The 26,751-nt window shown below is 44.8% G+C and overlaps 1 protein-coding gene across 3 annotated transcripts; it reads left to right on the forward strand.

Moving 5' to 3' along the window:
• The first annotated feature begins 1,323 nt into the window (after positions 1–1,323).
• Positions 1,324–23,121, forward strand: LOC105013332 (disintegrin and metalloproteinase domain-containing protein 11). 3 transcript variants are annotated; one of them, XM_020051294.3, is made up of 26 exons: positions 1,324–1,805; positions 2,222–2,439; positions 5,370–5,446; positions 7,521–7,587; positions 9,365–9,447; positions 9,548–9,611; positions 9,762–9,822; positions 9,992–10,161; positions 10,283–10,354; positions 10,539–10,705; positions 11,433–11,517; positions 11,742–11,832; positions 15,466–15,517; positions 15,727–15,826; positions 16,265–16,336; positions 16,518–16,610; positions 17,087–17,167; positions 17,250–17,300; positions 17,509–17,572; positions 17,766–17,871; positions 17,959–18,078; positions 18,293–18,461; positions 19,385–19,496; positions 20,390–20,480; positions 22,219–22,236; positions 22,602–23,121. In XM_020051294.3, exons 1-26 carry the CDS (start codon positions 1,748–1,750, stop codon positions 22,615–22,617), a joined length of 2,358 nt encoding a protein of 785 aa, XP_019906853.2. In that variant the 5' UTR covers positions 1,324–1,747; the 3' UTR covers positions 22,618–23,121. The 3 variants fall into 3 exon arrangements, with proteins under 3 accessions (XP_019906853.2, XP_028979635.1, XP_028979634.1); XM_029123802.2 differs by lacking the exon at positions 22,219–22,236 and having other exon boundaries at positions 22,986–23,121; XM_029123801.2 differs by lacking the exon at positions 22,602–23,121 and having other exon boundaries at positions 22,219–22,592.
• The last annotated feature ends 3,630 nt before the right edge of the window (positions 23,122–26,751 follow it).

The following is a 26,751-nucleotide window of genomic DNA, read 5'->3' on the forward strand; positions in this document are numbered from 1 at the left end:
TCATAACTTGATGTACTGGTAGCTATAAACACAGTGTTTGGAAGTAATGGGAGCGTGTGAGCATATTTATTTTTGTAAGCAATATATTTCAGTTTTTCCTTACAAATATTTCCCGATATAAATCCAGTGTCACCTTACAAGAATTAATGCATCATAAAAAATACTCCTTTAGAGTTCCCATCAGCCTCTTGGTGTCCTTCATAACTAGTTCCCCTCTCAACTGGATACTTTTATAAATTTTTTGTCAGTATTTGAGGTCAGACAGATTCATATATTCTCCATTTCTTAATAATAGACTTCACTGGGCTCCAGGGGGTATTCAATGCCTGGGAAATGGTTTTATATCCTAACCCAGACTGTTGCTTTTCAGGAACCTTATTTAGGTTTTGTATGCTTTGAATGTCCTTTCATCTTAATGGTGTAGTTTATGGAATGGTACTAACCAACTGTGGGACCTCCCAGAGACAGGTGTATTTAACCTGGAATCATGTGAAACACCTTAATTGCAAATAGGTGGATGCCATTCAAATAATTATGTGACTCCTGAAGATAATTGGTTGCACCACAGCTTGTTCAGTTTCTGTCCTAGTGTAGGGGGTGAATATATATGCAATCAGTTGATTCCTGTTTTATTTTTGTAATTCATTTAGAGAAAATAGCTGATTCTATTTTTGCAAAAAGTTCTGATCCATTTTGGTTTCATGGTGTAACACAATAAAATGTGGAAAAAGTCCAAGAGTAGGTGAATACTTTTGAGAGGCACCGTATTCCACTCGTCCATCCCACTCCAACATCCAACAATAGCAGTTCAACAGCTCCACCTTTCAGCATGCCATCTCCACGTGTAGCCCACACCTTCAGCTGCTGTCCCTATTGTGGTGGGTGGAGAGGACTCTTGAGTCGACCATTACACACAGATCTCTGGAACACCGTGTCCACGTCGGATGCTACCTTTCAATGTGTCGGTTTTGTTCGTTACATATTATATGACTTAGTTTGACTGCACGACCATACATTAGGCTACATGTAATAAGAATTTCTATCTAGGACAATGCAGGTAGGGGATTTTTTTAATTATTATTTGTCATCTCAGAATATTCCTTACCTCCTTACTCCCTGGTAGGAAATGAAGGAACTCAGAGACACGGGGGACCCTGCCCAGTTTCCCCCAATTTGCACCTTGGTAACCACCTACCTAGTCTGTCGCATCCTCGCAGCGTCTTGTGCAGAGAGAACTGCATGGCAACGGGGAGGATGCTTTGAGATAGAATGGGGAGGGTGCTCTAGTCCCACGTGCCCTCATCACCGCAGACCCAACGAAATACTGTTCATTTTGTATCTACCGTTTCCGCATACCGCATACTCGCCTACTCTCACGCATATACACCCTACACACGCACAATCCTGTAGGAAATATGCATACGTGTACTGAAGTCTCCCCATTTGACCTATTCTGCACATTATCTTGGCTAATTTGTCGATTTCAATATTGATCCGCTCTGGCATAGTCTATTGTCTTTTTTCTTCAATTAGTTACAGGCTATTTAGCTTAATTCCATTATTAGCTTATATCGATAAGACTGTAGGTTACAGAGCTGAATGGGGAGATGAGAGGACGAGCGTCAGCTGTCAACCAGAGTCAGTCGGCGTTTCTTTCTGTCCGTAATCGTTTGAGCGTCGGTTTTCGTTTTATCTGCGCCTACATTGTAAAGCACTCAATGTTAATTCGGGGGAATATGTGAACAACATGCTGGCTGTGTGGTGCTTGGTCTTTGCTGCAGTGGGCGAGAGGCTTGCGGTTTCAGGTAAGAGGGAGGACGGGGAGGTGGTTGGAGAGGGGGTAGGCACCTTTTCATCCCCAAGTTTAGACTACTTCTGCCCTAAATAGGCCATCCCCAATTTTTGCAGCTGCAATCACTTTTTCCTCCTGTAGCATGTTCAATAGTATTGTGGAGGTAACTCACAGCTGTGAATAGTTGCCTCTGAGCCAAGACAGTAGTGTTGTAAGCTCCCTCCCTTCAGTTCGAGGCTGCCGATGCGGTAAATTTGCTGCATCAACACATTTTCACCGCAGCGCAATAGGCTACATCCAGGGCTAAGAACCAGCGCCTGTTAGCCTACTTATTTCAAGTATAATTTCAAAAACAGAAAAGTGCGCTATATGTCCATGTGTTGTTTAAAGTTATCACATGGGTCGACTCAATAAACTACGTATTTTTAGGCATCTCAGGCGTCTCCCGCGTTGCAGGCGGGGGCAAGTCTTTGGCGCGGGATGCTAGTGTGTGGGACTGGTTCTCGCCGAAGGAGAGGGGCGACGGCAGCGAGAATGCGGCCGAAGTCACCTATCCAAAGCGGCTGTTGCAGCAGATGGAGTCGGAGGAAGAAATAGCCCACAGTTATTTGGATACGCGAGTACAGAACACATTGGAAGCCGCCTCGGTAAGCGACCCACTGTAATATACTTCATTACAGAGAAGTGGTGGTTTAATATTTTTCCTTCCCCGTTTACATTCTCCCCAACCACTGTATTCAACATTGTTGAAACTAAATTAATTATTAAATCAATTATTTAAGTTTATTTCTTTAGACATGTGGCTTGGGAATTATTTCTTTCTAAGCCATGTGTCTTTGTGTTTTTCGTTGTCACTTCACTATCATGAGAACCATCCAAAGCTTATCATCATCCCATTGCCCCAACTTTCACCCTGTCACTGACAGATGTGCTGTTCTTATCCTGAAACTCCGGGCCTCGTTTCCTCGCAGCGTCCTCAGCTAGTTGTCGCCTGCAGTTGAAAAGAGAACTCCGGCTTCTCATTCTCTGAGGGACGAAGTCTTTCTAATCCAGAAACCTGGGTTGGGTGTGACTGAGTACTGCAGGAGCCACTGGCTCTTCCCTGCTTTGTGCCAGTTGGTCAAGACCAGTGCAGTTATTTCTGCTGCATGCTCAGTTTTTGTGGATGATCACAAAGGGCGTTAGTTATCTTAACGGTCAAAATCGTATTAAATGTCCCGTTTTCTGACCAGCTTCGTAGAATAACAACAGAGTACCACCCACATGGCGATACAGCAAAGAGCTGGGGTGGCAGGGGAAATATTGGGACTAGTAACCAAAGGTTTGCTAGTTCGAATCCAAGAGCCCAAAAACACATTTTCCACTCACACCATAACACTAGTACATCACACAGAATAATAGTAGCTGTGTGTGTGTGTTTATGTATGTGTACATGTGTATGTACACTCTGGTCGTTAAAATATGTTGATGCCATTTCACTATGACCATTGCAGGCTTTATGCCCTCTGTTTGGGTCACAATATCTAGGACACCCAGAACCTTCAGCCCTTCTCTGGTCACCAGCGGTGCCCCCCCCCCCCCCCAGCGGAGAAAGAAGACCTGAAGACTGTTTTGTGTGAATGTGATTTTTTTTTTTGCAGCTTGGCCTTATCTCCTCATGATAAAAGCTCCTGTGTTGAAATATTTAGCTCTACCATTATGGTGTTATCGTGCTGCTCTGTTCAGAAGAGCTCCTCTATCTTCCCCCCATCAATTATTCAGCAGTGGGTTGATGTATGTCCCCATCAATGATTCAACGGGCCTGTGTTAGAAGTAGTGCATGGGCCAGTCTCCACCTCTGTCTCTGACTTGGGCTCTGGCTACTCTTTCTCTCAGTCGTGCACCCTACCTTGGTGGCATTCAAACTTTCTCTGTGGGGACTCCATTTATTTCCAGCTGAGTTTCTGGGGACCGCCTCAATGAATTATATATTTTTTATTTGGTATAATTGGTATAGAGAAGGGGTCCCAAGAATGTTTTGGCATGTGGTCCCATTTGGATGTGAACATATTTGGGACCCCAGCATGTAAAAAAATGTAAGCAACAATTTGTAATTACATTAAGATATGACTCAAGGAATATCAGGCAATAATTAGTGATTAGTTTGAGAGACCATGTAAAGAAGAAGTTTAGTAAAAGAATTGTTGCAAAAATCCAGGTGATTTATTTCCTTGTTGTTTCCGTACTCATATTTTTTTTTTACAGAGATTTCTCCATACGTCAGGTTGAATATTCCCATCTACATATTCCAGTCAAATATGTTTACTTTGAATCACAGTTGTGTAACCTTTCCTCGTTGATGGAATTCGATGAAACTGTTCCTACATCAAGTTTAATTATTATGATGTTTTTTTTGTACACTCATTGGTTGTTTTTGAACCTCCTTTCACTGGGATCCCTGATAGCTGACATGGGTTACAACAGCCTTGAAACAGTTTTATAGACTGAGGTGTTTCTGGTTGTCACCAACATATTCTACATTTTGGGATTCAGGGCTGATAAATACTAATGGACTAAAGAAATCTATTTAATTACCAAATTAAACAGTCTTTTTCCGTTTAAAACTTTACAAATCCCCTGGTCCATATGCAAAAATTATATATTGGAAAATATCTTTACAAAATGTGTGTGTATTTATATCTATTTAAATTACAGATATCAGAATATGGCGCGACCCGGCCCCGGATTAAGCGGAAGATGATGCGATGCGATGCGATGCGATATCAGAATATATACTTAAGTACATACGTTTGAATATATGAAAATATATCGAAATATTAAATTTGAACCACATAGAACGTTATGGGGTGTGTTTTACACATATTCTTCCCAAATATAGTTAAATGGACTTTAAGTATTTTATAAATATATTAAGCAAATATATCTAAATATGTTTCAGTTTTATTTAAATATATTCCAATATTTTTTTTTTGGGTATGGGCAATTCAGCAGATTGTCCACTTCAGCTGTAAGTGTTTTGTGTGGAATCACTGGAGGGAATTATTTCCAAATGGGAGTGTAGTTTCAGTAAAAGGCCAGTGATTCACTGCAGCCTGTATCCTACAGACTGAATTACTGTGGGCTGGAATCTGGCACTGTTTGTGCATTTGGCGAGACCGTGGTTTGACTGCTATATATCAATAGCAGCCAGTAAAATTCTTCCTTGATTTCTTCTGACCTCTCAATTTATTTGCAGTTGGCTGTTGTGGACACATTGGCTTTGTACCAACTTAATATACATAGATGATTTGAGCTTTCTTTTTTCCTTTCAACCATCTGTCTATTCATCTCCATCCCAGATATAAAATGTACTTCCTGGATGGCTTTAGTGTTGTCTGTTGGAATGGATTCAGTTCCTGCGAATCAGTGAATCAAAAAAACTCTTTATCAATCTGACGGTTTCAGAATGATGTCCAACACTGTGAATAAGCAAATGGTGAACTATTGGAGTGGTTTATTTCACAATGCTTCTGTCTATGATGACTTTTTCTGACTTTCTTCCACTCATTTTAATCGGTCTCAATTTCCCCCCATTTAGCCAGTCCATTTGGCCCAGAGTAGTTTCCAGGTGGAAGCCTTTGGAAACACCTTTACCTTGGACCTAGAGTTAAACCAGTGAGTAGATTTGAGTTCTGCACAATTTTGATTCATCATCTTGATCAGTGTGTTTGTCATAACCCTTTCCTTAAAGTCCATGTTTTCTTAATTATCACAGTTATCAACTCTGGCATTTCTATAAGCGCTACCTATAGACACATTGTTTTCTCTTTAATTACACAATAAAATGTTGTATGGAGCTCACCAAGCGCGTGACCAGTATAGCCAAACACCTTAGAGAAAGATAGAAAGACAGATAGAGGGAGAAAAAGGGAGAGAGAGGGGGAGAAGTGGGAGAGAGGGAGGGTTGTAGAGAGAGAGAATGGCCTGGATAATCATTATCATTTATGTTTTCAGAGCTTGGTCACAATCCAAAAGTACAGTCAATACTACTTCACTTATATGTGTACTGTTGGTCGGTTGGTAAAGCTTACAGCGCCATGGAGCTTACAACGCCATGGTTGAGGGTTCGGAGGAGTCACTCTGGATATGCCTGCTAAATCAATCAATCAATCAATCAAATGTATTTATGAAGCCCTTTTTACATCGGCAGTTGTCACAAAGTGCTTTTACAGAACAGCCGGCCTGAAATGACTCCGATGTAAACCGACTCTGTTCCCCGGGTGACTCCTGGCTAGCATAACGCGATGAACCACCTCACTTACCCTACAGCCATGGAAACACGCCCTCATTCACCCGCACTGAAATGGATGTTCACGTTGAGCACGGGCCGATGCTGTACGTACTGTACATCACTCACTAACACTGATGTCGGCAACCGTATTTCTTAATTACTACTTTATATATTTCTTAATTACTACATAGATGTCGTGTGCCATGTCACAAGAATGTCATTGTTCAGAAGGACGCATGTTATTCGGTGCAGTTGACTTGACCATTGACATTATGCCCTCTTGTCTTCGAAACAAGCTGGAGAACTCAAAAGGAGCACTTGCATTCTTAATTTTCCCGTTCTCTCAAGGCTGAATATCTGAGAACATTTTCCAGACCATACTGTCTGATATGGATGAACACAGAGCAATTAAAATCTCTTCCATTTAAACCATACTTGTGCTGGTGAGCAGGCCTGGTTTCTGGAAATTGCATCATCAACGAAGCTTGGTGTTGCTGGTGTAAATTGACAGCCAACTAGTTTCAGGCACTTTGTTGTAATGTTTTGGTAAATGAAATGTCATGAAGATGTTTCCAAACTAAATTGCATGTCCAACATTAAATGATGCACTAGGCCACTCAGTGATTTAATAAATCCCACAAGCAACTGGACTCAAATATCAACCCATTCATCTGGGATTCTTAAACCCGGAAAAGGTAATTAGCAACTAGGTAAGTTCAAGATTCACGGAGAACTGTCTCTCCTAAATGTAATATTTTTAGTTTTGGGCTGCCATCCTCTGTACGGTAATGTCTTGGCTAGGTAACCCTCCTGATTCTTCCAGCTGGCTTAGAATGGAGTGTGAGGTTTGATACCCCCGCTCTGTTGACACTGAGATCAGATTCTCTATTCGCCTGAAGAAATCAATGGAAATTAATGACAATGTTCTTGGTCAAGGTGACATCCTGCATTTTATCAATCTTAGTAAAACAGTTTAAGGTATAAACAATATGATTATGGGCATTTGTTTGTACACAGCGCCAATAACTTTGACTGTTATGTGTATGCATTTATGTGCTGAGCTAAAAACCCAGGTGAGTCTTTACAACATTCACCCAAATTTCATGAAAATTGTGTATTTACATGTGTACGAAAAGCTGAGCTGCCGTCCTTTCCCCAGTTATACAAAACCCACAATGAATACCGGGGAAGAAAATCCATGAAAAGGTATGGTCCGGAGAATGCTTTGTTTTCCAGACCCCAAGTACGCTGCAGAACTTCCAGCAAGCTTAGTCCATAATGTCTGTTTTATGTTTGAAAACATTCTTTAAAAATGACAGTTGACTTCCGTTTCTCGCTATGCAGAACAGATATGTTTCTTTAGAACTGCTATAGTGTTAAACGTTTGCCTTAAGGTGGAGTTATAGCTGATTGTTTCAGTGTATTTTAATGACAGGTGCATCTGTGTTCTCTTTGCAGCCATCTCTTATCTTCAGACTATGTGGAGCGACACTTTCACCAAGGTGGCAAACCCTCGCAGTCTGTGGTAAGATGGCTGAGTGAGTGTGTTATGTTTAGGGCCTTCTGTTTTGTGAAGTCATGTAATGTTTTCCCGAATGTTAATCAAACTGTCACCATTTCATGTAATGTAGCCCGGCACCATTACCAGAAAATTGCTTCCATATTTGGGGTGGGAGTCTTAAAATACAGATTGTGTTGGTATTGCTATGTTGCATGATTGCGCAAAAACCAAGGCCCTAGTTTTAAAAGATGTATGTTTTTAAAGCGTATGTTTTTTGATGTACTCTGACCATGACCATTATTAGATTGGAATGTGTCAACAAGTGAAAGTGAATGAATGCCAGAGTATCAGGAATGCATTGTGTGAGTCAGTGAAAGGTAGACTGCTGCAGAAATGTCAGTTCCTCCAGAAAGCCATTAGGGAAAAGTCCTCTTCTTTGGTTCATTGTACTACCACACGTGACACTCTGCTCAGCGTCCCACAGCCTCAACAAGAGCCTCCCTCCCACATTACTCCCTCCTAAACCCCCCCCGCCACACACACACTCTTTCCCAACTCTACCCCTGCCCTCACCAGCCATTCAGGAGCCTGTTCCCATGGAAACGAGTCAGCTCTGCAGTGTCATTAAGTTCTTGGCAGAAAAGAGAATGAAAGACAACTGAAATATGACAGACAGAGATACGGAGAGAGACGGAAGAAAAGACAGAGATGGATGTACAAAGAAAAAGAAAGGAACTGAGGGGGGCAGAGAGAGACAGGAAGAAAGTTGAATATATTTGCTTAAAATGACAGTAAATACAAAGGCAGGATTGGTGATGGTATCAGAGAGTAATTGTGTGTCTTTGTTTGTGCGCATGTTTGTGTGCGTGTAGTTGCAGAGGTCAGTGTGGGTAGGAGGATGTACAGAACAGGAATGGAGCCAGATACTCACACTGCCAGGTCCATGCCAAACCAGGCCAGTCCTTGCTAAACCAGGCCAGTCCTTGCCAAACTGGGCCAGTCCATGCCAAAACGTGGCAGACCATGCCAAACCAGGCCAAAACAAAACAGACTAGGCCAAACCAGGCCTGGCCAGACCAAAACAAACTAGAACAGGCCAAACAACCCGACTCTGCTTAACCTCACCGACGAACCAGCACTGGGATGCTATGCTACTACTACTACTACTACTACTACTATTATACACAGCTCTAGTAGGAGGTTTTATTCTTAGCCAGCCTAATTCATTCTCACTCCACCTTCTTCCTTCCACACTGTTTGCACTGTTGGACAACAAGAGCCCTCGTTTATTTCCGGTCTCCCTTTGCAGAAGGCTCCGGTGTGGTCAGAGCGCCGTTGTTAGCCGAGTGGAATGGAGGCGAGTGCAGGACAAGTAGGTCACTTAGTACATACAGCTGGAGGCTGACTTGGGGTGCATATAGAGAGGGAGAACAGAGTGGAAATAATTAAGGTGGAAGCTTTTTGAAGGACTCCGCCACAGCTTGTTTAGCGCGCCGCTTCTCAAACCTTTCCTCTGGGACCCCTAGACCCCCGGATGTTTTGTTGGAGCCCTTAACTTGCACATCTGACTGGCCTGGTCATTGGAAATTAGTTGCCGTGGATTATGGTGGGCTATTGCTAAAATAAAAAACACATACATACACACACACACACACACACTCACTCACACACAGGGTGCCGAGAAACAAGCTTCAGGGTCCTCACTTTTGTGGAAACCTTGAAACTGTGCCGCGCCACGCCGCAGGCCACCGTCATGAGCCTGACGCCGTCCGTTGACCTGGCCTGGTGTTTGTGTTCACAGGGTGGGGAACACTGCTACTACCAGGGCCGGTTGAGGGGCCGACCGGACTCCTGGGCTGCTCTGTCCACCTGCCATGGCCTCTGGTAAGATCACCTCATCCCAGACTTACCGACACACCGCACAATTGGGCGTCGCCGGCACACAGTCTTACTGAGCTCTCTTCCTCTCTCTCTCGCTCCTCAGTGGGATGTTTTCTGACGGGATGTTCTCGTACGGGATCGAGCCTCTTCCGGACGGGACCAATCAGGTTTGCACACGTGTGGGGCTTAGAGCTCAGTGTGAAGGCAACCTCGCTGGGTGTGTGTGGGGGGGTGAATATTGCCATGTTGATTATGGATACCGGCCATTGTAATAATTATTGCTGGTGTCTCGTGTCCTTCCCGTTGCTACTGTCCAGACGGAGGGAGGCCATCTGGTTCGTAGGACGCCCGACATCAAACTGTCACCAGACTGTCCAGGTATGGTCATCTCAATCGCATCTCTTGTCCCTCCTCACCTGTATTACTGGAGCCAGGCTCCGCCCACGACTGACCGTTAGTACCTCCCTACAGGGTAACATTGATATTGGCGGGTCCAATGCATTTTGGATCGAATTTGTCAAGCCTGTCTGCTTTGCTGTGTCTCCAGGCTGCACGGGGAGCAATGGGGCCGCCGGAGGCGGGGTTGAGGCGGAGCAGGAGGAGGGTAACAGGATCGGGGAGGGGCTGAGGCGCTCTAAGAGGCAGCTGCCTCGCAGGCCCACGGTGCAGTCAGAGACCAAATACATCGAGCTGATGGTGGTCAATGACTATGAAATGGTGAGTTAGCCTTTCGCTATGTGTGTGCGCATGTTTGCGTGCTTGTGCGCATGCGTGTGTGTGTGTGTGCGTGTGTGTGTGTGTGTGCATTTCTCTGATTTTGTATGTTGTCTGTCTGCAGTTTGTGCAGCTGCGCCGCTCCACCAGCCAGACTAGGAACTTTGCCAAGGCGGTGGTCAATATGGCAGACGCAGTAAGAGCTTTGTTATCACTCCATACTGATATCCATAACAATTTATCATGGTGACATTGTACCCTGTAAGAACAATTATTATCATTATCTTTATATATTGGGCCAAACTTTAAGATGGAATTTGGGTATTGCTTTGAATCCAACACGCGCCCCAACCGTCGATATATTGTGTTGTGGCCTACAGATTTATAAGGAACAGCTGAACACACGCATTGTGCTGGTCGCCATGGAGACCTGGTCATCCACCAACATGGTTACCGTGGTGGCCGACCCGTTGACGACGCTGCAGAACTTCATGAAGTACCGGAAGGAGAGCATCAAGGAGAGAAGTGATGTGGTGCACCTTTTCTCGTGAGCCCTTCCTGTTTCTGTCCTTACAAGGAGAGGTCGTCATTGTATCATTTATCTTCTCTATTTTTATTTCTTCTGTTTTCATTTTCCTCCCAATTTTGTGGTGTTCAATTTGTGATCATGCCCTTGTCACAGCAACTCCAAGTGAATTCGGGAGAGTTGAAGATCAAGACGTGTCCTTGTGCCATGTTGTCTTGCTTCTTTTCACAATGCTCGCCTAATGAGGAAGTAACCCTGAATGTAACCGCTTGGAGGAGAGGGCTTCTGGGGCAGAAAAGATCACGCTTGAGCTAGAAGGTGGCTAACCCGCAAAAAGGAGTTGCTAAAGTGCAATGTGACAAGGCAACTCTGTTCGACATCCCTCCAACCAAAGTGAGCGGTGATTGGCCTGTTTTCACCACTTGCTTGTCACCTGGTCACAGTCGGGATGCCGCAACCGGGACACTAATCTGGGTTGGAAAGGTGCAGCTACACTGCAATGCCACATGGGAGTTGAGTCCCCAATATAGTGCCGTCTTCTGTTGTGTCCAGCCTGGGGCAATAGAGTGGTTGCCTCTCAAATCACAAACTTTTCGCTTTAAAGCGCTCTACTTTTGACCAAAGGTCTCTTGTTGTTGGTGTGCTATAAAAGGGATAGGGCTCCATTTGGCACACTGACAGTGTTGTTGAGGAGCATCATCAGGTTTGTAATACAGGCATGTCCCCGGTTGTCCTCTGTGTCCTCCAGGGGTCGTACGTTTCAGAGCAGTCGCAGTGGGACAGCCTACACTGCAGGGGTGTGTTCTCCCACCAGAGGAGGGGGCATCAATGAGGTAAGGTTGACCTAGTCTGTGTTTTCCACCGAGCTTCAAAGGTCTGTGACTCACTACAGCTGGCTTTCACTGAAGGCGGCTCAAGGTTTAGCAACACACTTACTGCATTTAAGAATGACTCATGTTTCATTTCTGTCTGTGTAATGTTAGTCAAAGGGAAAACCGTTGATACTGTGTGTGTGTGTATGTGCATGTGCGTGTGCATGTGTGTGTGTGTGTTCCAGTATGGGAATGTGGGTCCAATGGCCATTACACTCTGCCAGAGCTTGGGTCAGAACATCGGGATGAAGTGGAACAACATACGCAACTCTGCAGGTGAGAAGGATGAACACAGTAGAAGGAGGGATGAAGGAGTGTGCAGTTAAGTTAGAGGTTTACACCGGACAGCCTGGGCAGGTATTGAAAGGAGGGAGGTGATTGGATTGACTGAGGGAGTGACTGAGGGTGTGATGTTAGAAGGATGTAGAAGTTTGGAGGATGAGTGGCAGCAGCCAGTGGATAGAAAGCAAGGTGTTGCTGGTGTAGGAAGGTGGGGGCTGTTACAGGGAGGTGGTTGAGGGTGTTGCTGGTGTAGGAAGGTGGGGGCTGTTACAGGGAGGTGGTTGAGGGTGTTGCTGGTGTAGGAAGGTGGGGGCTGTTACAGGGAGGTGGTTGAGGGTGTTGCTGGTGTAGGAAGGTGGGGGCTGTTACAGGGAGGTGTTTGAGGGTGTTGCTGGTGTAGGAAGGTGGGGGCTGTTACAGGGAGGTGGTTGAGGGTGTTGCTGGTGTAGGAAGGTGGGGGCTGTTACAGGGAGGTGGTTGAGGGTGTTGCTGGTGTAGGAAGGTGGGGGCTGTTACAGGGAGGTGGTTGAGGGTATTGCTGGTGTAGGAAGGTGGGGGCTGTTACAGGGAGGTGGTTGAGGGTGTTGCTGGTGTAGGAAGGTGGGGGCTGTTACAAGGAGGTGGAGGCAAAAATGTGAGCAAAATGTCAGGAATAGGGCTGTCGCGATTATTTGAGCCAGATCGCAATTATTTAATGGCAAGATCTTTTTGCACAGTATTTAGATTCCAAAATCATATGTTCTGAATAAGGGACTTTTACAACAATGTTAGAAACGTCTCTACAAATACCATGCGAATTATGTCCATTATAATCCGTTAGGACGTCTAGCCCAGGGGTGCTGTGGTGTTTGACATCTCTGTGGAAAGTTGTAGTCACAGATAATTCAGTGTGTTTAAACACAGTTTAGAGTTGTTTTACAATGCAATGTTATATAATTACGCAACTTTATTAGATAATTGAAAAACGTGTCAGTCGCCCATTTGTCGTTTAACTCTGATCGGCAAAAGAAAACCACACACAATCGTGTGTAAAATATTTTTCAAGTGTTTTTTAATTTAGAATTTTGTCATTTCCATTCATATTTTCCAATTAGGTAATGCACATTAAAATGCATATCTGCTGTCCCATTGCATATTTAGGCCTACATTTGAAAATAAAAGGAACTGTCCTTGTATGCTACATCTTTAACTGAATTAATCAACAGAGAATTCACACACATTTTGCTACGTTAGGGCCTATACAGTGGGGAGAACAAGTATTTGATACACTGCCGATTTTGCAGGTTTTCCCACTTAGAAAGCATGTAAAAGTCTGTAATTTTTATCATAGGAACACTTCAACTGTGAGTGACGGAATCTAAAACAATAATCCAGAAAATCACATTGTATGATTTTTAAGTAATTAATTTGCATTTTATTTCATGACACAAGTATTTGATACATCAGAAAAGCAGAACTTAATATTTGGTACAGAAACCTTTGTTTGCAATTACAGAGATCATACCTTTCCTGTAGTTCTTGACCAGGTTTGCACACACTGCAGCAGGGATTTTGGCCCACTCCTCCATACAGACCTTCTCCAGATCCTTCAGGTTTCGGGGCTGTCGTTGGGCAATACGGACTTTCAGGTCCCTCCAAAGATTTTCTATTTGGTTCAGGTCTGGAGACTGGATAGGCCACTCCAGGACCTTGAGATGCTTCTTACAGAGCCACTCCTTAGTTGCCCTAGCTGTGTGTTTCAGGTCGTTGTCATTCTGGAAGACCCAGCCACGACCCATCTTCAGTGCTTACTGAGGGAAGGAGGTTGTTGGCCAAGATCTCGCAATACATGGGCCCATCCATCCTGCCCTCAATACGGTGCAGTCGTCCTGTCCCCTTTGCAGAAAAGCATCCCCAAAGAATGATGTTTCCACCTCCATGCTTCACGGTTGGGATGGTGTTCTTGGGGTTGTACTCATCCTTCTTCTTCCTCCAAACATGGCGAGTGGAGTTTAGACCAAAAAGCTCTATTTTTGTCTCATCAGACCACATGACCTTCTCCCATTCCTCCTCTGGATCATCCAGATGGTCATTGGCAAACTTCAGACAGACCTGGACATGCGCTGGCTTGAGCAGGGGGACCTTGCTTGTGCTGCAGGATTTTAATCCATGACGGCGTAGTGTGTAACTATTGGTTTTCTTTGAGACTGTTGTCTCAGCTCTCTTCAGGTCATTGACCAGGTCCTGCCGTGTAGTTCTGGGCTGATCCCTCACCTTCCTCATGATCATTGATGCCCCACGAGGTGAGATCTTGCATGGAGCCTCAGACCGAGGGAGATTGACCGTCATCTTGAACTTCTTCCATTTTCTAATAATTGCACCCACAGTTGTTGCCTTCTCACCAAGTCAGTCTTTTATACAGGTAACGAGTTCAAACAGGTGCGGGTTAATACAGGTAATGAGTGGAGAACAGGAGGGCTTCTTAAAGAAAAACTAACAGGTCTGTGAGAGACGGAATTCTTACTGGTTGGTAGGTGCTCAAATACTTATGTCATGCAATAAAATGCAAATTAATTATTTAAAAATCATACAATGTGATTTTCTGGATTATTGTTTTAGATTCCGCCACTCACAGTTGAAGAGTACCTATGATAAAAATTACAGACCTCTACATGCTTTCTAAGTGGGAAAACCTGCAAAATCGGCAGTGTATCAAATACTTGTTCTCCCCACTGTATAGGCCCTAACGTAGCAAAATGTGTGTGAATTCTCTGTTGATTAATTCAGTTAAAGATGTAGCATACAAGGACAGTTCCTTTTATTTTCAAATGTAGGCCTAAATATGCAATGGGACAGCAGATATGCATTTTAATGTGCATTACCTAATTGTTCTCCCCACTGTATAACGGTTTCAGAAGGAGCTATTTCAAAGAACTACCCTATAATAATATGTGCAGCGGAGCAGAGCGAGAGGTGGAATGTCATGATGTGCAGGAAAATGTTACTGTCATTCCTTTGTGGTGGCATTTTGTGTAGAGCAATCGTTAACAACATGGATTTAGTGGTAGTTCCAAAGCTGAATACAACTACACTGCGTGTGGGTGTGTGCACGGGTGCGTGCACGCTTTTGTGTTCCAGTATTGGAATGTGGGTCCTAAGGCCACTAGACTCTGCCAGAGCGATCGTTAACAACGTGGATTTAGTGGTAGTTCCAAAGCTGAACACAACTACACCGCTCTGGGCGCATTTTGGTTCTCAGCCAAATGAAGCAATTATTTGGAGCCGAAGTGTCGGATTTGCTCCAGAGAGGTGGAGATCAAAAGCACCACCAATCTGAAGAACCATCTCCCAATCACCAGGTGTATAATTACAATATGATTAGCCTTAAACTATAATGCTGGCGTTAAATCAACAACATAGACAATTATGAAATCCTTAATCGCTATTGCTCGGGTGACAATTCATTGTCAACAAGAATGTCATAATCGTGACAGCCCTAGTTAGGAACACTGAACAGAAATGAAATCACAGTATTGAGTCATAATATGAAATTGTAAAAATCACAATGGCATGTAGGTATGGTGATAATAACATTAATGGAAGCTCTCTGGTAATACCCACATTTCACCATGTCTCCGGCTGTCTCAGGAGACTGCAGATGCCCCGACGCTTGGCTTGGTTGTATCATGGAAGACACTGGGTAAAGACATGCAGTACAAACTCTCTGAAAAACACAAGCATTTATTTGAGTGCTTTGGCTTCAGCTTCTTCAATGCCATCTCGTACTGTGGCTTTTCTTTCTCTCTCTTGTCCCTCTCGTTTCTGTCTGTCTCCCTGTGTGTATCTCTGTTTGTGTGTGTGTGTGTGTGTGTGTGTGTGTGTGTGTGTGTACTTGTTCTGCTGCTATAGATATTACCTGCCCAGGAAGTTCTCTCGCTGCAGTGTTGATGAGTACACTCAGTTCTTGCTCCAGGGGGGAGGGAGCTGTCTCTTCAACAAGCCCAACAAGGTGAGGCCGGTGTGGGTGTGGGGATGTGTGCAGAGGCCTGGTGGGCTAGTGGGGAGTGGAGAGTAAGCTGAAGGCCCCTGGAGTGTTGATATATATAGCTTAATTAATTATCCCGATGTCCTAATTTCTCTATATTAGCTATTTACATACAGCTTCTTCCCATCAATTATCTATTTTTCCCTTCGTTATGACCTTTTATCTTTTCTCTCACTCCTTTATTCCTTCCATCTTCCTTCTGTTCCTTGCTCTCATTCTGTCCCTCCATCTTTCTCTCTCATTCTGTCCCTCCATCTTTCTCATTCTGTCCCTCCATCTTTCTCTCTCCTTCTGTCCGTCCATCTCTTTCTCCATCTGTCCCTCATTCTCTCCGTCGGTCTCACCTTCTCTTTCCCTATCTCTCTCTCTCTTTCTCTCCTTCTGTCCCTCCCTCCGTTTCAGCTGCTGGACCCTCCTGATTGTGGTAACGGCTTTGTGGAGATGGGGGAGGAGTGTGACTGTGGGTCCCAGGTGGTGAGTGTCTTTGAAAGGACCAGACGATGAAACACAAACTCCATGTTCCTCTCAAACAGTTGAACTGAGGCCAGAGATTCTATTAAAAATCTAAAGGGACTTAATCGTAGTCCCTCACATTTCTAGTAAAAGAAAATGCCATACTGTGTGTGTGTGTGTGTGTGTGTATGTGTGGTTTTAGGAATGTGTCCGTAGCGGAGGGGCGTGCTGTAAGAAGTGTACGTTGACCCATGATGCTATGTGCAGTAACGGACTGTGCTGCCGTGGCTGCAAGGTGAGTCCTTCCGGTTCTGTTCTACTACATTGGAAATTCACATAGATTTGATATTAGAATCGTCCAGTCTTTTTTCATCCTTCAATCGTCAGAATGCTATTGAAATTCATGATTAACCTTTAATCGTCCCAGAATGAGATTGATTTAGTTTAGCAGGAAAGCGCTCATAAGACGTGAACGCTCTCCATAGCAGACAGGCACTGCTGTGACGCCCTACAGAGGCAGTACCTCCATTGGTAGTGTGTCAGAGGTGGGCTAGCAGCCATCACAATGGGCTGTACTGTCATAGAAATAGAAAGAATAGAACTGGGCTGGAACCTTTGACCTGTCAAAACTACGACACTTGTGTCGCCAACACCGACTTGAGCGGGAATGGCTGTTCTACTCGTTGTACTTCTGGGCGGCTACTATGCGGTCAACATCCCTTGTGGTGAAGGCGTGCCATGTGGGTCTAATGACTGCCATTCTTGTTGAAGTACGAGCTGAGAGGAGCCGTGTGCAGAGAGGCCGTGAATGACTGTGACATCCCGGAGACCTGCACTGGGGACTCCAGCCAGGTACTGCACGCTGCCATGTTGCCCCGCTGCATGCTGGGAAACAGTCTGTCGAAAGTAAAACTGACCATGTGTTATGTTGCAGTGTCCTCATAATGTTCACAAGCTGGATGGATACATGTGTGACAGTAGTCAGGTAAAGTGACAACTTTGCTTTGAATGAGGTTTTGCTGTGCAATTAGTGTCTTGTTGAGATATGACTGTGCTGACCTTATCCCTCGCATGCCCTCTTTGTCTCTCTCTCCATCTCTCTCTCTGTCTCTCCCTCCCTCTCTCTCCCTCCCTCTCTCCTTCCCTCTCCCTCCCTCTCTCTGTCTCTCTCCCTCCCTCTCTCTGTCTCTCAGGGTCGTTGTTATAGCGGACGGTGCCGGAATCTCGATGCCCAGTGTAAAGCCCTTTGGGGCTACAGTAAGCATTTCTGATACAGTTGTATCTTGGCTGTCTTTCACGGTACACCCCCAAATGTCTGACGTCGTCAACGGTCACTCTCACCGTAACTGCTGCTCTTCCCATAGCAATCCCCTGCCATCTTCTGGGCATATATGGAAGTGCATCTGAGACACAGATGGTCACTGTGTGTGTGCGTGTGTGTGTGTGTCAGATGCGGCGGACAGGTTCTGCTATGAGAAGCTGAATGCAGAGGGCACAGAGAAGGGAAACTGCGGTCATGGTTCTGAGGGCAAGGGATGGCTGCAGTGCAACAAGCCGTAAGCTTGAACACTTTCATTTTTCTAAGCCAACACCCATGACACAAGGGGGAGGTCTTCATTTCCACCATGGTCTTCTCCCACCAGGGACGTGTTGTGTGGGTTCCTGTTCTGTGCCAATATGACGGTAAAGCCAAAGTTTGGCGATCTGCAGGGGGAGGTGACCAGCCTTACTATCTACCACCAGAACAAGTACCTGGACTGCCGGTGAGTGTATACCACCAATGGTGATCCTCAGCATAATCTGATGCATTGAACAAAATCAATGAACATCATTCATGTCTTTTCCTCTCCCATCTATGGCGTTTGTGGGTGCTTTTGTGTGCGTGTGGGTGCTTTTGTGTGTGTCTGGGTGCTTTTGTGTGTGTGTGGGGGTGTTTGTGTGTGGGGGGTGGGTGCTTGTGTGTGTGTGTGTATCCAGAGGAGGCCACGCCCTGCTGGAGGACGGGTCTGACCTGGGCTACGTTGAGGACGGTACACCTTGTGGCCCGAACATGATGTGTCTAGAACGCCGCTGTCTTCCCGTGGCAGCTTTCAACCTCAGCACCTGTCCTGGCTCCACGCCGGTACACACCTGCTCCGACCACGGGGTGAGTAGCCACGACCACGGCTGCGTCAACACGGAGTTTCCGGCCTATTGGCGCCCTGGGTTTTGGTTTTGACTGCTAGCGCGGAGTCATCTTGGTTAACCCGGAACTGTCAGGTCGAAATGTCAGGCTGGTCTGATGCTTAATTTCCTGAACTGGAAAGAAAAGCTCTTTGCAAGTTCCGAGAATATATGTGGGCCAAACTGCAGTACTAGTAATGTTATCGAACTGCAGTGCCAGTAATGTTATCGAACTGCAGTGCCAGTAATATTATCAAACTGCAGTGCCAGTAATGTTGTCGAACTGCAGTGCCAGTAATGTTATCGAACTGCAGTGCCAGTAATGTTGTCGAACTGCAGTGCCAGTAATGTTATCGAACTGCAGTGCCAGTAATGTTGTCGAACTGCAGTGCCAGTAATGTTGTCGAACAGCAGTGCAAGTAATGTTGTCGAACTGCAGTGCCAGTAATGTTGTCGAACTGCAGTGCCAGTAATGATGTCGAACTGCAGTGCCAGTAATGTTGTCGAACTGCAGTGCCAGTAATGTTGTCGAACTGCAGTGCCAGTAATGTTGTCGAACAGCAGTGCAAGTAATGTTGTCGAACTGCAGTGCCAGTAATGTTGTCGAACTGCAGTGCCAGTAATGATGTCGAACTGCAGTGCCAGTAATGTTGTCGAACTGCAGTGCCAGTAATGTTGTCGAACTGCAGTGCCAGTAATGTTGTCGAACTGCAGTGCCAGTAATGTTGTCGAACTGCAGTGCCAGTAATGTTGTCGAACTGCAGTGCTAATAATGTTATCGAAATGCAGTGCTAGTAATGTTATCGTGGATAGGTTACCACTTACTTTTCTCCTTTGTTTTAATCATTCTCTCTTTCACTCTCTCGGTCTTCTCTGTCTCCCTCGGTCTCTCTCTCATTTCCTCAGACCTGCAGTAATGAAGTGAACTGTATATGTGACAGGGACTACACAGGGAAGGACTGCAGTGTGTTTGACCCAATCCCCGATCCCACACCGCCTGTCGGTACCGAGAAGAAAGGTCTAGAACTCTGATTGTCCATCCGTCTCTGTCAGTCCTTCACTGTCGGCCTCTGTCGGCCCCCCATCCCTCTCATTGTCTTTTTACCATCCCGTCTTTCTGTGTACTAGGACTGTTAAATATCTCTAGTTCAACTTTTAGACCTCAAAACAGGATTCAATCAATCAGTCAAATGTATTTATAAAGCCCTTTTTACAACAGCAGTTGTCACAAAGTGCTTTACAGATGGTACTGGTTTTGGTATGTGTATTTGTGTTTTCCTGTGTTCTGAGTGAAGGTGTAAATGTGGATGCTGAATGTCTATGCACATTGCTGCATATTCTGCATAGTCTTGTTTGTTTTTAGCAGTTGCAGGCACCTGGCTGCTATATTCTAGTGTCTCATGGGCCTGTCATTGAGCTCTCATGGGCCTGTCATAGAGCTCTCATGGGCCTGTCATAGAGCTCTCATGGGCCTGTCATAGAGCTCTCATGGGCCTGTCATAGAGCTCTCATGGGCCTGTCATAGAGCTCTCATGGGCCTGTCATAGAGCTCTCATGGGGCCAAAAACTCAACATACCTTAAGTCGGTGTCCATGTTAAAGAGAAAGCCAGTACTGAGTTAGAAGTAACTAGGCTATTTTTTAACTGTTGTCTCCCTGACCCCCTTCACTCCCTCCCCATTCTAATGCCCTTACCCAACACGCTGTACACCCCCCCTCCCCAATTATCTCTTTTCCATCATCTTTCTTCAGGTCTTTCCTTCATCTCTTTCGGTCTCTCTGTGTCGCTCTGTCTTTGCGAGTGTAGTTGTTGTTGATGTACAGTGCTGATGCAGTCCTCTGATGTGTTTTTGGTGGTGTTATTTTGTCCCCCCCCCCCACCCACCCACCCACTCCTCCTTCCTCTGTGCAGGTCCCAGTGGAACCAATATCATTATAGGCTCCATCGCAGGTGCTATTCTCCTGGCAGCTATAGTCCTAGGGGGAACAGGATGGGGATTTAAGTAAGAGTTCTGGCATGCTTCTGTGTACCTGTCTGCTTGTTCTCCAAAGGCCCCCTGCCCCGTCACACACTTTCAAACAATAAAAGACATCTACATAGCAAGTCATCACCTCAAAAGTGGGGTGGGGGGGGGGGGTCAAGTTTGATTACAGAGTATCTTTTAAACATGTTTTGGGTATTCAGGTTGATCAGCGGGCTTCCACTTATTAGGATCTTGTAGACTTTAACTCCCCCCAGTGTGCCTCCCGCTCTGGTTCATCCCCCTCCCGTCCTTCTGACCCGGGGACAGGAGTAGAGCGTCCTCCTTGTAGTCTTCCAGACATCTGTAGACATTCCCAGCCTCAGGTGTAACGTTCACCCTGACTGGCCTCTCCTCAGTTGGTCTCTTCGTCAGAAGCATCTTCACTCAGTCGTTGGTGGACAAAGTGGCCGTGCCGCGGGGGCTTTTCTCTCCGCAGGGCCCCAGCCGTATGCATGCCTGGCCTGCTGACCGCTCGTCCTCTCCGTGAGCCTCTGACCCAAAGGGATTACACCCCTTCCCCGTCCTCACATCCACTATTATCCAATGCCTGTCACATGTCTTATTTCACTTCAATTGTTTTATCAAAAGGAATTTGCTTGAAACATTTTCCCAAACAGTCGCTGCTTCCCGGGAAGGTCGATAATCCTGAGGTCAGGGGCAACTGTTTGTGTGTGCATGAGCTGTGACCCAGTGGCATCTGATGGGCCTACCCAGATTTCCTGCCTGGGTAGAGCAACGACATCTGCGCCCAGGGAAGACCCTCTGTATGTTACGGCAATAGGAGAGATACAGTAGTTGGTTCCATTTAGTGCCGACCTGCTTCCGTTGATCGGTGCCATGAAGCAGTGTTTAGACCAGTGTACTAAATACAAAGCTGGTTGTCATGACATCGTCAACCACTACTTTCCAAACAGTGCTGGTGATTATGTCAGTTAATGCTGCAGATAATGTTTGATTCATTTCACACGGTTTTCTTCAACTTGCTACCTCTACTTGCATTGTATGGTGGCATGAAAACATGTGGCATAAGAACAAATACTACCGGATATTTTCTTTTAAATAAAAGCCAAAGGAAAATATTCAAACAGAAAATATAGCTCCGGAAAAAATTAAGAGACAACTGCTCCTTCTTCTTTCCTTTCCAAAAAAAGTTGAAATGGAAAGTTTTGAGTGAGTAACAGAAGCATTTCATTTGCGGTGGTCTCTTAATTTTAACCCTTCTGTTGCTCACTCAAAACCTTCCTCTCCAACTTTTTTTGGAAAGGAAAGAAGGAGCAGTTGTCTCTTAATTTTTCTCTCATTTCTTTCCAGAGCTGTGTTTCAGATGTTGCTTCAGTGGCTTAACATCTGGTGTTTGTGTGTAAAGCCCTATCTCCACTGAAGCATGCTGATTGATATTAGTACTGCTTCCTCTTCTTCGTCAATTAGTTCTGTTTATTTTGTCAGGCTTTACACCCGTGAACCAATAAGAAGAATCACTGATTATGACATAATCAATAACAGTCCGGGTGGATGTGTTATAAATGTGGACTTGTGGTAGTTTCGGCGTAAGCAGTGTTATATATGTGTTTGAATGGGCTTCATGCCGTGGTATTAAAGTGCTTCAGTCATCTCGTGCTGTACTGTTGTGGGGCCATCTTCTGTCTGTTCCCGTTACTGATGTATCTCTTCTCCTCGTGTCTCCCAATGTGATGCTCCTCCTTCTTCCTGGTTCAAGGAATATCCGCAGAGGAAGGTACTACCTCCTTCATCCCCCCTCCTCTTCCCCCACCCAGCCTGTTAAAGCACGGACCTGAACGTCACCCCTAACCTGACATATGGCTCCATCTCACGACTGACCTCTGACATCATCCCACAAACCTTTGGCCTTTAGCCTCATTCCTCTGCTGACCCCATCCCATATCTTACAGAAAAAACCCTAGTGGTTGTCTCCGCCTTTGGCGTCCCCTCCTGTTCCATCTAGAAAATATTTAACTTTCAGTTCCACTTCATGTATGGTTTGCCTTTAATGTAGCCTAATGCAGATTCTCTCATCCCACCATCCACTTTCATTCAGCTGCTTTTTCAAAACCTTACACCTTTTGCTCTCTCCTTTTTCAGATCTGGTGGAGGATAGGAAGTCTGTCCGTCTGTGTGTGTCTGTATTCTCCTGTCTTCCTCACTGTGTATCGTTCCCACATCGGAGAAGAGGGAAAAATTACAAGTCTTCCACTCCTGTCCTGAGCCTCTTCAACCCTCTTCCGATAGCATCTCCTGTCTTGTCCTGTCCACTTCCTGTTTGTCCACTTCCTGTCTGTCTGCCTGTGGAGCACCTCCCACATTGCATACCAGCCAATCATATTCCTGTGTGGTTGCTAACAGCCAGCCAAACAGGATAGTCTTTGCCATGGCCACGGGTGGGGTGTCAGGTTGTTTCCTCCTGTCCAATGACCTAAACGTTGTATGTGCTTAAGTGACTGCATAGTTCCCTTTCCTTCCGCCTAGGACAGTCCAATGAAGAACATATCAATGGTCGACCAACTCTGTATGAGATGTCTTTCCCATGCTTGCCTGGAAACAAACTTCTGGCCATCGTCTGAGAATGCTGGACTGGCCCAGGCTCGCCATCTGTCAAACTATTGAAATCATAGATCATGAATATAAAAACTTTAAGATGACTCTTGAAGGGACGTTGAATCAGCTGAACTGCCGTGTCTGAAAGGCCTTGTCAAGTGATAGAATGAAAACCCAGGTTGAGACACTACCCAGCTACAACAACCAGGATGTGAAACCGGGTTGAGACACTACCCAGCTACAACAACCAGGATGTGAACCCAGGTTGAGACACTACCCAGCTACAACAACCAGGATATGAACCCGGGTTTAGACACAACCCAGCAACAAAAACCAGGATGTGATCCAAGAGGAATCCTGCATTTCACTTGTTTACAGGCCATTTCCAAAGAAAGAAGAACAACCTAATGAGAATGACTGTGAGACAACAATTCAAAAGTCCCTGTACAGTTTGAGAGGGTTTAAGTTGATTGTCAATTTTTAATTCTTGTCTGTTTTCGAGCAGTGTTAAGATGTATGAGGGCGACAAAGACCCTTTGGTTTTGGGATCATATTTTAAAAAAGCAGCAGAGACCGTAACTCAGTGTTTTCAACCTTAGATCTACCAACATAACATTCCATGTAGTGTTAGTTAACAGAGCCTGTCAGTCCGTCTCTGGGTTTCTTCACCACCTTCTTAAAAGGCCCAAAGTTTCTATGGTAAAACTGGAGGTTAAAACTGTTTAAGCGTGTGTGAGTGGGTGTGAGAGAGAGAGAGAGTGAGTGAGAGTGAAAGATTTTTAGAGAAAGCGAGGTGAACATGAAAGTGTATTTGTTACGTTTGGGACAGTTGTGCCCTTGTACACCGTGACACTCCTGCCAACAACACTGCTAGACCGTTTTTAGACATAGTTTGCTTCCTGTTACTGATCTCTGAGCTCTGGAGCCAATGGCAGCACACCTACCAAACCATGTTTATGTAACAGCTAGACATGCACTATTCTGTAGTATGTGAGAGCACATACACATGCACACCTATTTGTATATATATATATGTGCAAAAAGATAATAAGGAATGTTGAATACACTGTTAGGGGGAAATGGTTGTTTAAAAATGCAGTGTTAATATTGATACATTTAATATGTTTCAACTATGTATATCTGTCTCCTGCCATTCAACTGTACATGTCTCCTTTAAGCCATTTCTAGCTTTCTGTCTGTCTGTCTATCTGGCAGTCATACTGCCTATTTATCTAGCAACCTGGCCATCTATCTGTATTCCAGCTGTCAAAAGCTAAATAATGTACATTTGTTGGTAGGCTCTGACCCCAGGACTGAATGTAATGACTTCAGGAATGGATGTAATGACCCCAGGACAGAATGTTATGACCTCAGGTCAGAATGTTATGACCCCAGGTCAGAATGTAATGACCCCAGGGCAGAAGGTAATGACCCCAGGACAGAATGTTATGACCTCAGGTCAGAATGTTATAACCTCAGGACAGAAGGTAATGACCCCAGGACCCCCCACCCCCCCACCCCCATGGAGAAGTCAGTCTGGTGTATTAACTGTATGGCGAGGTCAGTCTGGTGTATTAAATGTATGGAGAGGTCAGTCTGGTGTATTAGCTGTATGGAGAGGTCAGTCTGGTGTATTAGCTGTATGGAGAGGTCAGTCTGGTATATTAGCTGTATGGAGAGGTCAGTCTGGTGTATTAAATGTATGGAGAGGTCAGTCTGGTGTATTAGCTGTATGGAGAGGTCAGTCTGGTTTATTAGCTGTATGGAGAGGTCAGTCTGGTATATTAGCTGTATGGAGAGGTCAGTCTGGTGTATTAGCTGTATGGAGAGGTCAGTCTGGTGTATTAGCTGTATGGAGAGGTCAGTCTGGTATATTAGCTGTATGGAGAGGTCAGTCTGGTGTATTAAATGTATGGAGAGGTCAGTCTGGTGTATTAGCTGTATGGAGAGGTCAGTCTGGTTTATTAGCTGTATGGAGAGGTCAGTCTGGTATATTAGCTGTATGGAGAGGTCAGTCTGGTGTATTAGCTGTATGGAGAGGTCAGTCTGGTGTATTAGCTGTATGGAGAGGTCAGTCTGGTATATTAGCTGTATGGAGAGGTCAGTCTTGTGTATTAGCTGTATGGAGAGGTCAGTCTGGTGTATTAACTGTAGGGGGAAGTCAGTCTGGTATATTCACTGTAGGGGGAAGTCAGTCTGGTGTATTAGCTGTATGGAGAGGTCCGTCTGGTGTATTAGCTGTATGGAGAGGTCAGTCTGGTGTATTAGCTGTATGGAGAGGTCAGTCTGGTGTATTAGCTGTATGGAGAGGTCAGTCTGGTGTATTAACTGTAGGGGGAAGTCAGTCTGGCATATTCACTGTAGGGGGAAGTCAGTCTGGTGTATTAGCTGTATGGAGAGGTCAGTCTGGTGTATTAGCTGTATGGAGAGGTCAGTCTGGTGTATTAGCTGTATGGAGAGGTCAGTCTGGTGTATTAGCTGTATGGAGAGGTCAGTCTGGTGTATTAACTGTAGGGGGAAGTCAGTCTGGTATATTCACTGTAGGGGGAAGTCAGCCTGGTGTATTAGCTGTATGGAGAGGTCAGTCTGGTATATTCACTGTAGGGGGAAGTCAGTCTGGTGTATTAGCTGTATGGAGAGGTCAGTCTGGTATACTCATTGTAGGGGGAAGTCAGTCTGGTACAGTGAAGGATAAAAATATTTGATCAAATATTTGATTTAGTAAATTTGCCCACTGACAAATGATCAGTCTATAATTTTAATGGCAGGTTTATTTGAAGAGTGAGAGACAGAATAAAAAAAAAAATCCAGAAATAAGCTTGTTAAAATTTTTAGAAATTGATTTGCATTTTAATGAGTGAAATAAGTATTCGACCCCTCTGCAAAACATGACTTAGTACTTGGTGGCAAAACCCTTGTTGGCAATCACAGAGGTCAGACATTCCTTGTAGTTGGCCACCAGGTTTGCACACATCTCAGGGGGGATTTTGTCCAACTGCTCTTTGCAGCTCTTCTCCAAGTCATTAAGGTTTTGAGGTTGATGTTTGGCAACTCGAACCTTCAGCTCCCTCCACAGATATTCTATGGGATTATGGTCTGGAGACTGGCTAGGCCACTCCAGGACCTTAATGTGCTTCTTCTTGAACCAGTCAAATACTTATTTCACTCATTAAAATGCAAATCAATCTATAACAATTTTGACATGTGTTTTTCTGGATGTTTTTCTTGTTTTCTGTCTCTCACTGTTCAAATAAACCTATCATTAAAATTGTAGACTGATCATTTCTTTGTCAGTGGGCAAACGTACAAAATCAGCAGCGGATCAAATAATTTTTTCCCTCACTGTATATTAGCTGTAAGGAGACGTTTGTTGGGTATATTAGCTGTATGGAGAAATAAGGGTGGTATACTAGCTGTAAGGCGGGGTCAGGGTGGTTATACTAGCTGTAAGGTGAGGTCAGAGTGGTAAATTACGTGTTTTATTCTGCTGAGTTTTGTATTGTGGCAGATGCACTATACTGCTGTACAATATGTACAGAGTTAGTATGAAATACAATCTTTAGATGATGGTCAGATTGCTAGCATTTTGAAAGGAAGCAGAGAAAAAAAAGAAAGCGTCATATTCCATATTTTTAAACACTATCTTTTTAAATAGATGATTGAAATAAATTAAATAAACCCTGTAGTTTAATCAAAA

This window comes from Esox lucius, chromosome 11 (assembly GCF_011004845.1).
Source record: "Esox lucius isolate fEsoLuc1 chromosome 11, fEsoLuc1.pri, whole genome shotgun sequence".
Taxonomy (NCBI): Eukaryota; Metazoa; Chordata; class Actinopteri; order Esociformes; family Esocidae; genus Esox; species Esox lucius.